This window comes from Astyanax mexicanus, chromosome 13 (genome assembly GCF_023375975.1).
Source record: "Astyanax mexicanus isolate ESR-SI-001 chromosome 13, AstMex3_surface, whole genome shotgun sequence".
Lineage (NCBI taxonomy): Eukaryota > Metazoa > Chordata > Actinopteri > Characiformes > Acestrorhamphidae > Astyanax > Astyanax mexicanus.
Genome location: NC_064420.1, coordinates 21349104 through 21366118, shown reverse-complemented (window position 1 = coordinate 21366118; position 17015 = coordinate 21349104). Strand labels below are relative to the sequence as shown.

Sequence of the window (17015 nt, the reverse complement as noted above, 5' to 3'; positions counted from 1 at the left end):
CCATAAAAGTTGTCAGCAGAGGGAAACATGAAGTGCTGTAAGATTTTGTGGGAAAACAAACTGCACTGACTTTAGACTTGATAAAACACAGTGGATCAACACCAGCAGATGACATGTTTCTCCAAACCATCACTGTTCATCAGTAAATTTTACATTTCACTTGGAAATCTTACAGCACTTCAGGCTTCCCTCTGCTGACAACTTTTATGTAAATGCGGATTTCATTTTCCAGCAGGACTTGGCACACTGCCAAAAAATACCAATTGGTCTTATATAATATGCTAATTTTCGGAGACACTGCTTTTTGGGTTTTCACTGGCTGTAATCAATAATCGTCTTTCTCAATGTACTGAATCTCTGGAGATCAGCCACAGTGATCTTTGGGTTCTTCTTTACTTCTCTCACCAAGTCTCACCTAGTCCCACAATGGCTCAGTTTGGTTAGACGGCCAGGTCAAGGAAGAGTTCTGGTCGTCCCAAACTTCTTCCATTTAAGGATTATTATGGAGGCCTCTGTGCTCTTTGGAACCTTGAGTGCTCCAAAGAGCACAGAGGCCTCCATAATAATCCTTAAATGGAAGAAGTTTGGGACGACCAGAACTCTTCCTTGGGGTGATGAGTGTACATTAATAAGAGATAAATGAACTTTTTGGATTTTAGGGGTCTGAATACTCTCCATACTCAAAGTATTTCGTTCAGGAGTTGTTAAGAAACATAATAATTCAGTTGCCTTTGTATTGACTTATTTTTACTGCTTTGTTGAAATTTAAAGCAACCTTTGCACTCACTTTATTTGAGTAGAGTAGGGTTGCCACCCGTCCTGTAAAACATTGAATCGTCCTTTATTTGGCAACTAAATGTTGCGATTTGTTCCGTATTTCCATGAAATTTCTAATCCACACGTCTGTCACACACAGATCAGCACTAAACCCCTCCTCCCTTCACTCCTCTCCTCTGTGTGCTGCTTGTTACCTGTTACCTACAGACTCCACCCTCCCACACACACACACACACACACACACACGTAGTATAAGACAATCTAAATATTATATGTGCTTATTCAAAGAAAGATAAACTAATGGATTAACAGATACTAAATGAATAATACAGTTGTTCAGAAAAAAAAAACGATATGTATGAGAATCACTTTATATAAGTATGTTACACATACAAGGAATTTGGCTTGGTGAGAGCAACACATGTGTGACATGTAAGAGTTACACAGACTATTGACAAACATTACACTACGAACGAAAGCACAATAAACAATAAATAGAATGAGAATATAGTTAAAAGTACATAAATTGGAGTAGAGTAAACTGGAGCAGCCTGGTGGCCAATCTTCATGAATTGCCCATTGCACCAGTAAGAGCAGAATGTGAAGGTTGAATTAGCAGGTTTTCTCTTAATAACTGTATATGGCTGTGTCTCAATTCAGCGGCTGTATCCTTCGAAGGACGCGGTCTACGAAGGTGTCCTTTGAAGGATGGGTAGGATGCGATGGCTGTACTAAAATGGGACAGTCTACCCTACGGAGTATTTCCTGTTTCCTGTTTGAGATTCTACCCGCCACAACCAAAGTCAGAGCTGAGACATGAGCCAGAGATTATGATTCTAGTTTTGTTTCAGACCACAATATACCAAATTAATTAAGGCCAGTTTAATTAACTGTGCAGTTACTTAAATATTTTAAATGTGAACCTTTTAATCTAAGAAATGGTTTCTTAGATTAAAAGGTTTTGTACAGATTTCTCTGTAATTTGTGTCAAGATAGTAATAGTTATATTTTGAGGGATACAGTGATCATTACATAAAATAATATAATAAGTGGTTTACTAAAAACACTAGCACAAATTAATAATACATCACTGCTGCCGGTGCCCCCTTCCACAGGTGTCGGGTCTGTGGTATACATTTAAAATTTTGAAAGGTGGCAACCCTAGGTTAGAGTTCACTCCATATTTACCTAAATTGAACAGCTGGGACAATCCAAAAACCAAGGTGAAGTCTAGTCAACATTTCACAGTTATGTTGCATAAAAAGTACTTTATCTTTATTATTGGCTCCTGGCTTCAGTATTTCCATAATGTGTGTGTCCACCAACCTGTACCATTAGTGTGTAGTCTTTCCCCTTGCAGCTTCCTTTCCTTGGGTATTAAAATGTGTTTGATATAAACCTGGTAGCTGTATTGTAGACTATTAGAGCAAGTCACAGTTTTCTTGTGATTCTATCCTGTTTGAGAAGTACAGTTGGGTTTACTCTATGAGTAAAACTGTTTTAATGACTTTGGGAAGGAGCTGTACTTTAATATGCTTTCTGTAAATGGATTTGAACAGCGAGTTTATTCTCAGCATGCAAAAGTTCTCCAAGGTAGAAACATTTTCTAATGTTCTGATGTTGTCCAGTCTTATAATAAAGGCTGAACTTGGTGGTCTGAGTCAGTGGGTGGTGTCCCTGCTGTGGCAGACTGTATTGAAGGGGAATGGAGAGCGGACCATGCCCACAGTACCATCCATATTTGGACGAGGTTCTCCAGGAGGCCATGAGAACTTCATCCGCTGGATCAGAGAGGTGAAGAAGATGAAGAGCTCTGTCTTCGCCAAAGACTCACCCAGACACACCCTCGGACCTGCAGTAAAACACACAAACACACACACACACACACACACACATGTTAACCCTCCATGTTCTGTGAATTTGTTTACATCCTAATAAATAATAATTGGTAAAAACATGCAAACTGGCTGAGTGTTATAACAGTGTGGAACCACAGACCTTAAAAAGCCACTAAACCCTAAACCAGGGGTCAGCAATAGAGGTTGATTGAACTATAATGAACAAAATTGGGAGCAAAATTGGCCCTGCTCCCTCCGGGTGGGTAAATGGCGCTCTCTCCCCACATCACTCCTAGGGTGATGATGTCCACAGCACAGGGCGTCTGTGAGCTGATGTACCGGAACCGAGCCGCTGCGCTTTCTTTTTACTTTTATCCCCTGTCTCTCTGTCGCGCTCAGCATGATTTAGTTTCTACCCGTTCTCATTTTTATGCCCATTCTTTGGCTCCTTTGATCTCCTTATAAGGGTGTTTTTTCCAGCTGTGTCCCAATTCACTAGCCAGGGCAGTGGTAGTATATTGGACCGCGACTCTAATGACGCGGGTTCAATCCCGTGTGAGGAGCAATGTGTTTATTTATGTATTTATTTATTTATTTACTTTGAATTCAACTTTTTTGTGCAATTGGCTGCAACAACCCTCTGGGCTAGAGAGCTACTAGTCTGTAGCACTCCATCCCATTACACTTTATTTTCCAAAACAGAATTTTTTTTGTGGCCAGCCACGTAATGGCTTGGAAATATATCTGGCCTGCGGCAAAACTTAATTGCCGATCCCTGCCCTGAACTATATTTTTTCCATTTATAGCTGAAATGTGTTCCTTTGAAGTAATGAAACACAACAGTCCTGCTTAAATTTGTATTAAACCTTTCCTAACCTTTAAAACACGTTTATTGTGAAAATTTCTGCCTCTTCAGTGCCCTCACAGGTTCAATTACCCCTTTTGTTTTTTTAGCCTTTTTCAGATTTGAGCTGAGAGTGAAGTCAGCTAAAATCAGGGGGTTTAGGGCCCCTTTAAGAGTTCAGGAGTACTTTCTGGTGGTGTAGTTTTTCAGTAGAGTTTATTTACAAGGTGTTAAAGAGCATGATTTAACACTCCTGGTGTTCATTCCCTTTTTTTCCCTGCTTTGTTGCAGTTTAAAGCAACTTTTTTTTGAAGTCTTTGTCCCATATTCTCAGTAAATATTACCTACATTGAACAGCTGAGACACATAAAAAAATAACTAAAGCCTCTCTAAGATTCTTACAATATGCAGAAAGTACACCTTTCCTATCAGTACCTTGCATTAGTTATTAGCATAATGAGTGTGTCCTACAATTCGTCATGCACCCTCAATGTGTAGTCTTACCCAACAGGACTTCATTCCCTTGGGAAGTTAATTGAGAACTGCATGACCACAGTGTGTTCAAATTTCCACAGTCTTAATTTGATGGGTTTTCAGGACATGCTCATTATGCAAAAGAAGCCAATAAGAAAGATGCACTTCTTGTACTTCTGATCTTGTAATAAAATACATGTATGTTAGGTAAACTTAACCCTCATTTCCCTTTAAAAAATTGTAAAAAAAGTCTTATATATAAGATGAAAATGAATTGATTGAACAGTGCACAGTCTTTATTCCAAATGTAAAATTTAAAGCATATGCCTTTTGAGCTTTTGTATTTAAAACAATTGATTGACAGACACTTGATACTGGCAACAGGCTTACCAAGAGAGAATGGCAGAAAGAAGTCGTTCTTGCAGAATTGTCCTTTCTCATCCAGAAAGTTCTCTGGGTTAAATGTGTCGGAGTACTTCCACTGGTCTGGATCAGTCAGAATGGCTGTTAAGTTAGGTAAGATGTCTGTTCCCTGTCACAGAAAAAAACAAACAGCTTCACCAGGTAAAGATTTTTATTAACATTTTCATTATTTTCTTCATTTTGTCAAGTCAGAGGGCTAGTACAATATTACAATAACCATTATATTACCATAGTGTAATGTGTAGTTTCAATGTTTCATGCCCATTTTGTTCATAACAAGCATTAAACATTTGATAGTAGTTTGTACTGCAGCATTTAAGGGGATTGGAAAAATGTAAAAAAATAATTGATTAAATAAAATAATGAAAGCTCATTTTAACTCCCAATCACAGAGGAATTGAGGTATGGACGATAATAATGAATTGCTGCACCACCTGCCCCCATTCTGAAGGCATGATGCTCTAAAGTTAACTAGTTAACCAGCAGCTAGGTTGCTGAATTTTAGCGCTCCACTGCTATAGACCACTGAATTTGTGCGTCATTCTGTAGTGCTCGTCCGGCTTCCATGTCTAAGCGTTTTTTTCCCTATGAGAAAAATGAATGGGGTTTTTAAAAACTCGCCTCTGTCACATTCTGTGGTAAATTAATCTGTTCAGAACCCTGTACGTTTTATTCTGTGTACATTTTACTTCTGAAAAACACTGGATCCTCTGAATTTCGAGATCGTTTAAGGGTCATAATGAGAAAAATGCTAACTTTAAGCTAATGCTACAGCGGAGTGAACTGACCTCCCAGCGCCGCTGCATAGATTAGCAGGGGACTGTTTTTGGCGCGACACCAGCGAACTCCAGCCGTAAGTTAGGAGCTTTTAGACACTGCTGAGCCTAATAATGAACTAACTGTAATACTGAGGAGAGCTGAGTGTGAAACAGCATAAAATCACTAAAACAGGTCAGTGATACTCCAGAAGCAGCTGTAACAAGTTTTAACATTTACCCTCTTTATTATGCAGTGAAATAAATGGGTGTTTCTGGTTCGTTGTTGCCTCAGAGAGGGCAGGAAGTTAGTTGATTAGTTGATTAGTTAGTTGTTAGTTAATTATTTGGGTCAGGTTGTAAATAGTATAAACTAATGACCGTAATTAAATACTAAACCTGCAGAGAAGCCTGATCCTGAACTGAGAGCCACTTTCTCTTATTATCTGCCTTTTAAAGCTCTAACACAGTCTACACTGCTCAACATCACACTGCTTAACATTACTGAAAGAGTTTTCACCTGTTTAAATGCTTTAATGATCCTGTGTGAAGAAGCATAATAATCCAAAACGCTTTCTGATGGGAGTTCGCTGTTGTTATGCAGAATCCAGTCCTGGGTCATTTCCAGCCGTGGTGCTGTGACGTCAGTTAAGCATTAGCTTAAAGTTAGCCTTTTTCTGATTACTCCCCTTAAACGATCTCGAAATTCAGAGGATTTAGTGATATTTAGGAGGTAAATGTACACAGAATAAAACGTACAGGGTTCTGAACATATTTATTTACCACAGAATGTGACAGAGGGCAGTTTTTGAAAAGCCCATTCAAATCCCGTATTGACTTGTGCGGCTTAGACACGGAACCCCAAAGGAGCCCCAAATATGGGCATAAACAATTCACCATTTATTTTCTAATTTTTGGGTAATTTTTCAGTCTACAGTAGAATTTCTCTTTATTACCTTGGGGAGGTGGTATCCTCGTAGCTGTGTCGGCTGTGTGATTTGGTGCATCACACTCAGAGGAACAACATTAGCATAGCGCTGGATCTCGTGAACAGTGGCGTGAGTGTAGGGGAGCTGTGTACGGTCATCCATGCAGGGAGAACGATCAAAACCCAGCACCCGAACTATCTCCTCATGACAGCGCTCTGAGACGTGCAAAACCAGATACAAAAGTAGAGAAAGAGAGGGAGTACAGTAAAGAGAGTAAAGGAGGCAATGAGTTATATGTTTGCTTAAAATCAATTTAAATAGTTTAAATAGTATGCTTGTTTACCCTTTATCCATATAAGTCTAGATGTTTTACATCATAAAAGAACATTTACTGATTTTGAGCCCCAAATTGTGCACAGAAAAAAAAAGAATTCCTTTAAATTATCATAGCAAAGTTTTGCATAATTTTTTTAAGTAGATAAAAAATAATAGTATAGACTCAGAATAACAATTTCAAACAATTATCATTTCAACCGTAATGCACTCTGTAAGCTGACATCCCTCAAATTGCAATTAAGAGATGTTTATGCTTTTACATGATATTGTGAGTTCTTAATTAATATCTTATGCTTGTAACTACTGCAACATTAACAGATGCCACATTACTCCTGGTACCATTTGAAGGTGTATGATTTACACCCACTTTCAATATGTCGTTTTCCCATGAGCTACAATGTCCAAACAAACGCAGCTAAAATGTGCTAAATGTAAGCTAGGCAGTCAACAGTTACATAACACCCAAGATATGGTGGCTCAGGGGGAACAATTAAAAATTATTACTAATTGTTTGTGACAAAAGGTTGTGCCAGGAGCCAATGGGAAAATGTGGCAATGTGTTAATAACTTTATTTTTACACATATAAAATTATTTACATTTTCCCAAAAATCTTCAGTGCGCCTTATGTATGAATTTTACCAATTAGGTTGTAAGTTCAGTGTTATACAGGAGTTTCAGCTATTCAGAATGGAGTATTGTCGGCCTGTAGCACTGCTGGAGCAGCATTAGCATTACCCACTAACTGCTCTAAGTGCTAGGTATTTCCCTGTTCAGAGATGAGTTAGCCTGCTGCTAACTCCTGCTAGCTAAAATCACCCTGGCTTACTGGAACACCCAGAGTTCTTCAGTGTAGCACTAGCCGCTAATGCTAACGCCGCTGCACCCAGCCTTAATGGAAATCTGGAATTCTAAGCTTACTGTAAATAAATGGAAGGTTTTAGGAGAGAAATCTGTGTAGATAAACATCCAGCACTCGTTTTACTTTAGAATGATTTTTTTTTAAGAATTAAAGTTTTGTTTACTAAACTTAGGATTTACAGGTCACCTGCTGAATTAGAAGGAAAACATGGTGTCTACTATACTAGTGTTGTATAATGCACCTTATAATCTGGTGCAACTTGAGTATGAAAACTGACGGTGCGCCTTATAGTGCAAAAAATACGCTAGTGTAAAATGTTGTATTGATTTATTGGATTTGGGTGAACTTGAATTTGACTGAAGGTAGAAACAACTGGAAAATATTCTATTATTCAATGTATTTATTTATTTATAGCGCCTCTACTTCCTGCGGAGACTGAGGAAAGCACATCTCCCACCCCCCATCCTCACCATGTTCTACAGAGGGACTGTAGAAAGCATCCTGAGCACCTGCATTACCGTCTGGTTTGGGAATTGCAACACCTCAGACCGCAAGACCCTACAGCGGATAGTGCGGACAGCTGAGAAAATCATCGGAGTCTCTCTTCCCTCCATCACCGAGATCTACACCACACGCTGCATCCGCAAAGCCACCAGCATTGTGGACGACCCCACCCATCCCTCACACGGACTCTTCGCTCTGATGCCATCCGGCAGAAGATACAGGAGCATCCGAGCCTCCACTACCAGACTCTGCAACAGCTTCATCCACCAGGCAGTCAGACTTCTCAACGCACAGAGACAGAACTGAACCCCACCCCACCCACCACTCACCCAACACACTCGCACAAAACTAAACTGTACACCCCACCCCCCCCCCCCCCTTTACACTCACAAAGAACTGAACTTCACCCCCACACACACCCAGTCAGCACACAGAGGCTGACATGACTTTATTTGCTGCACTCTTAAAAACTATAAACTCTACCTCAGTAACTGCTGTGATTATGTATGTTCTATATGTTACAGTATGTCACACATCTCTGCACCTTATCCCCACTATACACTTATTATACCGTATCGGTACTGCACTGTCCTGTCTTTAAATTGTCTCGTCTTTTGTATTTATTGTATTTATTGTTATTTAGTGTTATAATTTTATAATTTTATGTTGCACTGTCGTCACTCCTGCACTTTATGTTGTCTATTGCTTGTTGTTCTATGTTGCACCATGGTTCTGGAGGAACGTAATTTCATCACACTGTGTACTCAGATGTAATGACAATAAAAGCCTCTTGACTCTTGACTTGACTTGACTTGACTTATTTGAAATTTCCGAGTTGCATATACTTATTTCTATTAATTAAAGGTTAATAACTCGACACATCCAGGCACAGATGCTTTTAATCAGTGATATTAACTAGTATTGGTGAACTGTAACAGTACCTTGCACATCAGGGTGCTCCATCATGAAAATAAGGCCCCATCTTAGAGTTGTTGCTACAGTGTCTGTCCCAGCAAAGAAGAGGTCAGAAATGGACATAACCATGTTCTGCTCATGGAAGGTGGAGTCTTCGTTTGGCTCTTGCTGTTCGGAATAAGAAAAGATGCTGTTCTATAATTCTGTTCCAGGAAAGACTAAAGGCTTCTAACACTGATTAATTATAAAATGCAATGATCAGTTCTCAATGTTCATTGCATAATTGCCCTCTATGGCCTCTTTTTCACCCATTGCAGGGCCAAATTGTTACAAGGCTTGCCCAACATCGCTAACACAGCTGTAGCATACTGGTTACAGGTCAGTCATACGTCACTACCTGGCTAACAAATAGGCAGATCTATCAGTTGGTAAGCCACCTCATTGCTAAGTAAGTATAGAAGCTGTAAAGTGTGCAGCTCTCAGGAGCACCTTCAGCATTTCAAACTCTTACCTTGGCCATCTCAACCAGGTAAGCGTCAATGAAGTCCCGGAGGTTTGCTGGATCCAGAGTCTCCCTGTGCTGATCAGCAGCCTCACGTATGAACACCTTGAAGCAGTTGGCGTTCTGCAACATTTTCTGGTGTGGTCCTGGAAAGTATTTTATTATGGGGAGTAAGTTGAAGATCTGCAAAAAAAAAAAAAATGATGCAACAGTTTTAAAGATCTCAATCTAAATGTATAATCAACTAAATATTGAGACCAAGGCCTGAATATCTGGTTTATATGTTCTGGAAACCAGTCATAGACCAGGATAGACCAATCAGGTCAATTAATGTGAATGTGGGCACTATTGTACACCCTGCGTAAGGCGTGTTGTGATGCTCATTGCTACCTCACACTCCATCAACAGTCTATTTTCATGTCTTGTGCCTGTGCCGTTAAAATAGTAGCAGAGTTTAGGTATATATCTACACTGATGTGGTGTGGTTGTCTGGAAATAAGGTGCGTTCAGGTCAACTTTACCTCAACAATAAACAGAATAAAAAATAAAATAACATTGCTGTTTCCTTAAATGTTTCCCTGAACTGAGAACTGAGACTTTCATACCTGTCTGGACTCTAAACATGAATAGTGCTTTTTCAGCCAAATTAAATAAAATATTCATGATACTTATCTATGTATGTTCATACTCGTGCATGGAAAGTATGATGTGGCATGACCAGACCCACAACTAATTTAACTGACCACTGATGGTTTGGGGCTTAAAAGAGTGCCTTTCAAAATATTAGAGTGTGTGACCTATTTTTTGGTGGCAACGTTTTTGTTGGCCAGGCAGCGTATGTGGAGGCCCTGACCATGGACAGAATCTTTCCACAAAACATTGAGGTTAAATATTGTGGAAAATGTTAGGATATTAAAGTCTCATCATGAAGGCATGAAGTGTGGTTTGGTAGCAAGCACATTTTCCTGTCACTGCTGGGGTCCTTTGTGGAGCCTCCATGCTTTTCACATGCTTCTCTTGTGTGAAATCGCTGCCGGTTTTAGACAATGAATGTTGGTTGAGTGTTGAGTATAATGGATGCTTAGGTATTATAACAGCACATTTTAAATGTAACTTTCATTGATTCTTAATTAAAAGAAAAAGATCTTTGTTTGAACAGTTTGTTTTCAAACGATGAGTTTGCTAAAATTTTATTAAAAAAATGTACTAAACTTTCTGCATTTGTTTTTTTAAAGTAAATTTAATTTCATGTAAATTTAAGTATCTTCAACTCGGTTTCAAGACTTAAATGTTACATAGAGTAAAAAAGTGAACTAAACTTCAGTCAATCCTTTCTTTTAGTAAACTTACTCAATTTATGCATACAATATTACCTAATTACAATTACTTCATTTATACACTATTACTCAAATAATTTATGATATAGATTATATTAAAATTCCTGATATTTAAATATTTTTAGTTAACACACACATTCAAATATTTATATAATCTCAAATATTTATTTTGTAACCAGACCAAGTCTCACTGTCTCAACACATGGATGTCATGTAATACATTCTTTTTAGTATACTAAACCACACTATACTATACTATACTGTACTATACTATACTGTACTATACTCTACTATACTTTAGTATATTAAAAAGGATGATTGCAATATGTGTGTTTTAACTCAAATATTTACATTTCAAGAATTATGTATCATAAATTATTTGAGTAATATTGTATAAATGAAGTAATTGTAATTAGGTAATATTGTATGCAGAAATTATGTAAAGTTTACGAAAAGAAAGGATTGATTCAGCAAAAATGAAATGCCTTGAAAATGCCTTGCTGGTTGTTACCTTTCCAACAGGTGATCCACCAACTCTCATATTTTCATTCAAAATCTCCAGGAGTTGAGCAAAGCGCTTGTCATCATACTCGAAGCGGTCTCCAAAGATGATGGAGCAGATGATGTTGGAGACTGCGTTCATGATGGGGTGGATGGGATAAAAGGCCTTTCCTTTAGAAAAAAAAAAACAGAAGAATGGATTTTTGAAATGAATTGTGGGACATCCATTCTGACCCCCAGATAATTACAAATCCATTAAGAGCTTAAAAAGAGCTCAAAAAAAAGTTAAGAAGCTAATCATCAGTTACCTTCCTGTTTGAGTAGCTCTCTAATAAGGTACCGTGCCTCTTCGGCCACACGTTCCTCCACGGTTTTCTTCCCCAGACCAAAGTTGCGCAGAGTGTGCAGAGCAAACCGACGCTGCTGTTTCCACGAAATTCCATATGTGACCATCACGATACCTGAGATTTTATGACATTTTATGGAAAAAGGGATTACTGGTTGACCATAAAACAAGCATTCAAAGTCAATGTTAAGCAAAGAAGTTAGTAGGTCTACTGACCATACCCCTCAGAGATCCAGTTCAGTAATGGTATAAAAGGCCTTCCAGCGAACACAGCCCCGTTCTGAACAAACGCCTTCTTCACAACATCCATGCTATTCAGCATGACTACTGGCTTCCTGCCCAGGTACATGGAGGACATCTCACCATATTTTGCCATCTGGAAGAAAAGAATGTCAGAATGTTTGCTGGACATACAGGTTTGGCAGGATGAAGGCATGTAGGCGTTGGATGCAACCGTTTTAAAGGTCTACGCCTGGAGGTATGATCCACTGAAGGTTTTAGAGCAGCTGGAAAACCTGCTGGTTGAGATCTTATGGAAACTAGGATAGAAGAAAACTGTGGCCCATCACCCAATCAGAATAATGAATCTGACTCCACCAAGAACTGCGCTGAGAACTGCTGCTTTTATTGGTCCACCATCTATACTAGACCAAGCATCTATCATACCAGTCTGCAAGCACTGCATCTACAGCCCTAGAAAACTATAAGAGACCTCATTGTTTTCAGCATTGAATTCAGCTTCTGAATCAGTTTCTCTGATTTTGCTATTTATAGGTATATGTTTGAGTAGAATGAACATTGTTGTTTCTCCCAAATTACAACAACAACAAAAAATCATTTAAAACATTTATTTGCAGGAAATGACAAATGACTGAAATAACAAAAAAGATGCAGAGCTTTTAGACCTCAAAAATGCAAAGAAAACAGGTTTATATTTATAAAGTTTAAGTGTCCAGAAATAAATGTTTGGTGGAACAACCCTGGTTTTTAATCACAGTTTTTATGCATCTTGGCATGTTCTCCTCCATCAGTCTTACACACTGCTTTTGGATAACTTTATGCCACTCCTGGTGCAAGAATTCAAGCAGTTCAGCCTGGTTTGATGGCTTGTGATCATTCAACTTCCTCTTGATTATATTCTAGAGCTTTTCATTTGTGGTAAAATCAAAGGAACTCATAATTTGTAAGTGGTCTCTTGTTTTTTTTTTACAGAGCTGTATATGAGTGCATCGTCCTTCTTCACTTGTTGGCAATATGTAGTCTTTCCCCTAGGCATTCCTGGTTACTTGTCATTTATATTAAATTATGCCTGTTACATCTGCAGCGACAACTCATGAATTAATATAAGATTATTTTATTTTTGAAGATGAAGGTGATGATGGTGTTAAAATGTAAGTTATGTAAAAATGATTAGGTATTAAGTTGTATTCGGAGTCTCTAGCGCAAAATTTCCAAGTTTCCAGTTCAAGCATGCCTGGATTAAGTAACAGAGTAAATCAGTTCTGAGATTGCATTTTGATTTTAAAACAACTTCTTGGAAACATTGCAAAAAAGAATATGTATAATTTCTCAGCAGTTGTCTGATCATTTAGAGGCAGATGACTGACACATATATTGTTGCAAGCTACAGTGAGAAAATACTTGAGAAGTTTCTCTGATGGTAATGATGAGGAACTAGAGAAGGGGAAGTGGTAAAGGGCTTGCGTTTACAGCACTTTTTCAAACCATTAACCCAAACATTTAGCAATTTCCTCAAGTGCCAACAACATTATGACACCAAGCAAGATTCAAAACGAGCTTTGACATTTAGCTGTTTTACCAGAATAGAAAACAATCGAATTTTACCCTTAAAACATCTTGAAAGACCAAAGAGTCTTCCACAGGGTTTGCAACTGTAGGCTGGCTATTCTCTGGGCAAATTCAAGCCTTAAATCAAGTTAATTTATTCATTGACAGTGGTTCTACATTACTAAATAATGTTTTTTCAACATTAAAAATGATGTGACAAAAACAAAACTAAATTGGGCCAATCAAACAAACAAAGACATGGCGCCCTATCTATAGCATACCGGTCAATTGAGCATGGCACAGCTTGATTTAGGGCATGTTGGTCTTTGGTATCGTGAGGGGGCCAAAAAATATGACTTGTGCAGCTTGAACTAATTCTTGGACTAATTCTTTTAATTAATCATGGGTGTGTTTTGGGCATAATGTGAAATAAACCAATCTGTGAGCCAGTTGTCATTAAGACGATGTGCTCTGACTTTGGTGCATTGATATTTTAACACCATGGCACTTTGACGCACTTTTACTGGCACTTTGCGCTGTGAAGGCACGCCAGCCGGTAATTTACGGGAACTTTATTCTGTTGATTGTTGATGTAAAAATTTTATTTGCGCGCTGTAGCACACAACTCGATAAGATAGGCTTGGGCAGCTAAGTGTTGTCAGGGTTTTAATGAGTAAGTGGCCCACCTATTTCCCGTTGTAAAGACAGAAACATGCCAGATGCATGGGCACAGGGCTTAAAAATAGACTATTGAACGGGACTTAGATAGCAACGAGCATCATAATGCACTTTGCACAGGGTGTATGATAGGGTCCATAGTGTTTACCTAAAAAGTATAAATTAAGCTTTCTGACCATGCCAAATTAGTTTTGTTATTACACATAAACTAAAATATATTGACTTATTCAGTTACAAAGGCCTAGTAGATTAGAAAACTATTAATTGTAGGATTGCTGGGAAAATGGGCTCCAAAGTAGCTACAGTTGTTTAAAGCAAACAATTTGCTTTAAACATGGAAAAATAACTGCATTCAGAGCAGAGTTCTGAGATTTTTTTAAATCTTGTAGATCAGAGCTGGGAAATATTGTCTGGAGTCCAGCACAGTTTGCCCACTTCAAACCAGGCAAAACACAAATACAGTGTTTAGTGGTGGTTGATTCAACATCATATAAAAGATGAATCAGCTGTGAATTATGTTTCGAAAAAGATGAATTAACATCAATATTATAATTAACATTGTTTACTTTGCAACATTTCATTACACTTTCATTCTATATTGTACACTCTTAAAAATGACAGTACCTTGAGAGTGTACAGAATTATCGACAATCCAAAAAAGTTATTGACTGATCTCCAACCAGTCGAAGACGCCCGGTAAATATTTGGCATGCTAAACATCTGACCCAAAGCGATCACATAGAGAGAAAGAGCCACGTATACAGTACAGGCCAAAAATTTGGACACACCTTCTTATTCAATGTGTTTTCTTTGTTTTCATGACTATTTACATTGTAGATTCTCACTGAAGGCATCAAAAATATGAATGAACACATGTGGAGTTTTACGTACTTTACAAAAAAAAAGGTGAAATGACTGAAAACATGTTTTATATTCTAGCTTCTTCAAAATAGCAACCCTTTGCTCTGATTACTACTTTGCACACTCTTGGCATCATTCTCTCAATGAGCTTCATCAAGAGGTGGTCACCTGAAATGAAAAGTTTTCCAACAGTCTTGAAGGAAGGAGTTCCCAGAGGTGTTTATTAGCACTTGTTGGCCCCTTTGTCTTCACTTTGCAGTCCAGCTCACCCCAAACCATCTGGATTGGGTTCAGGTCATTCATAGTTAATGTGTTCATTCATAGTTTTGATGCCTTCAATGAGAATCTACAATATAAAGAGTCATGAAAATAAAGAAAACACATTGAATGAGAAGGTGTGTCCAAATTTTTAGCCTGTACTGTATGTCGAATTTAATAAACAGATGAAAAACTTTGGCGACATGTGAGACTATCCTTTGTCTAAACAAAGAGGTACGTTTTAATTTATAAAATATTTACCTCCAAATCTCTCTGTACAACAGACAGTCCCTGCTGGCCGCATGCCTTTTCCCATCTTCTCAACCACATTTTTTTATTTTTCTTCATTCTTTTATTGGTGCAAATCAGAGCATATTGCTTGTTTCTAGATGTCCATTTTGGAAATAACATAGCACATGCATGGCATTGCTAGTTCTAATGTGAGTTCATGTGAGTGCAATTAGTTTTCAAGTGTTCTCATGACAAAGCGTTATTTTGAAGATCAGCCAGGTGAATCAGGATTTCCCACAGGGAGAAATCGTGTCATTTGTCACAGATCGAACACAGATCGAGGTCTGAAAGCTCTGCATCTTTTTTTTGTTGTTGTTTCAGCCATTTCTCATTTTCTGCAAATAATAATATTTTTATTTGGATTTTGAGAGAAATGTTGTCCGTAGTTGATAGAATATTTTTTTTTTTTTAAATCAATGTTCATTTTACAACATAAACCTATAAATAACCCTTGTGTGGTGTTCGGGTCTGTGGGACCCGTTTTCATTTTTCATCAAATGATAGTAAAAAAAATATTTTTTCTAACTCAAACTCATTGGCATTGGCTCATTTTTTGTGAAAAAACATATATCCAAACACATTTTCGATAAACACACACTGTACACCCCCCTCCCCCCAACCTTTTATATTACATACAGTATGTTTGGCCAAGGGCTAATAAACATTGCTTCATTTGTAAATTTGAAATTTAAAGAAATTTTCTACTCATATCTTGAGTTTAATTCATTTTCTTTTACATTTTATTAAAAAAATAAAATAAAAAAAAAGAGTAGCACTTTTTGAAAGAAATGTAACATAAGAAAGGTAAAGGGCAAATATTAACCATGTAAGCTGTTTATATTGCTTGCAATTTAGGTGAAGCAAGCATGTGTAAAGCATTTTAATGTAGAATTGCTTAATTTTCCTGAATTAAATACAAGTAACAAAGTAAACGAGTAACAAAAACATGAACACCACACAAGGGATGAATAGCAAAATCAGAGAAACTAATTCAGAAACTGAAGTGGCCTCTTAATTTTTTTTCAGAGCTGTATGTGAACAAACATACATAAAAACAACACCACAATGGGTGATTTATTTCACAATTACATCACAAATATCATCGAGGTCATGTCTGTTTATTGTATGATAATTTGATAATGTATTTATTGTGACAGGTCTAATTGCACCTGACTCACAGCAGCTAACAATTTGTGGTTAGTAGAACGTTCTTAGTCAGGTTTTCTGGATGTTCTTAGAATATTCTTACTCAATGTTTTTAAAGGTTGTGGCTGATCTTCCTGGAAAGCTCATAAATGTTCTGCTTTAAAGAAAGAAAAAATAGGAAACTCACAGATCTGATGAAATCCATGGGATTCTTCATGAATTCCGGCAGGTTTCCCACAAAAGGCAGGGGTTTGGGTCCTGGAGGGATGTGAAACCTGGAGGAGTTCAACCTGAAGATCTCCAGCAGAAACAGAGAGAGAAAACCAGCCAGCAGGACCAAGACAACAGATATCCAGTCCAGATATCTCAGTATAGACTCCATTCTGAGAGAGTTTGAGTTTACTACAGCTGCTCACAGCTTTACAGAGAGCAGAACTGAGAAGAAGGATGTACTGATGTTCATGGGCGTGTTTAGTGCATACGTCTTGCTGTAACTTGTTGAGGTGTGAAGTAAACTTCCTTTTCGAGACCTTACACTCAGTTTCCTGGCAGATATCGACTCAGCCACTGCTGTATAGTACACTGGTACACATTGTCTTCTATCTAATCTCAAATCTTTAATCAGTACTTAGAAATGTTCTTAAAAAACAAC

General features: G+C 37.9%; 1 protein-coding gene across 2 annotated transcripts; it reads right to left on the bottom strand.

Annotated features, from left to right (window-relative positions):
• Positions 1-1132: 1132 nt before the first annotated feature.
• Positions 1133-16791, bottom strand: LOC103035358 (cytochrome P450 2J2). 2 transcript variants are annotated; one of them, XM_022685734.2, is made up of 9 exons: positions 16551-16791; positions 11558-11717; positions 11304-11456; positions 11006-11166; positions 9167-9340; positions 8682-8823; positions 6068-6255; positions 4324-4465; positions 1133-2629 (listed from the first exon to the last, which is right to left on the bottom strand). In XM_022685734.2, exons 1-9 carry the CDS (start codon positions 16743-16745, stop codon positions 2439-2441), a joined length of 1506 nt encoding a protein of 501 aa, XP_022541455.2. In that variant the 5' UTR covers positions 16746-16791; the 3' UTR covers positions 1133-2438. The 2 variants fall into 2 exon arrangements, with proteins under 2 accessions (XP_022541455.2, XP_022541456.2); XM_022685735.2 differs by lacking the exon at positions 16551-16791 and having other exon boundaries at positions 11563-11647.
• Positions 16792-17015: the final 224 nt, after the last annotated feature.

Excerpts from the sequence above, each read along its gene's own strand:
- LOC103035358 (XM_022685734.2), bottom strand. The coding sequence starts at position 16,745 with ATGGAGTCTATACTGAGATATCTGGACTGGATATCTGTTGTCTTGGTC. Across the intron at positions 11,457-11,557 it reads CTGGATCTCTGAGGGGTATG|GTATCGTGATGGTCACATAT; the intron begins GTCAGTAGACCT and ends ATAAAATCTCAG. Across the intron at positions 9,341-11,005 it reads GTGGATCACCTGTTGGAAAG|ATCTTCAACTTACTCCCCAT; the intron begins GTAACAACCAGC and ends TTTTTTTTGCAG.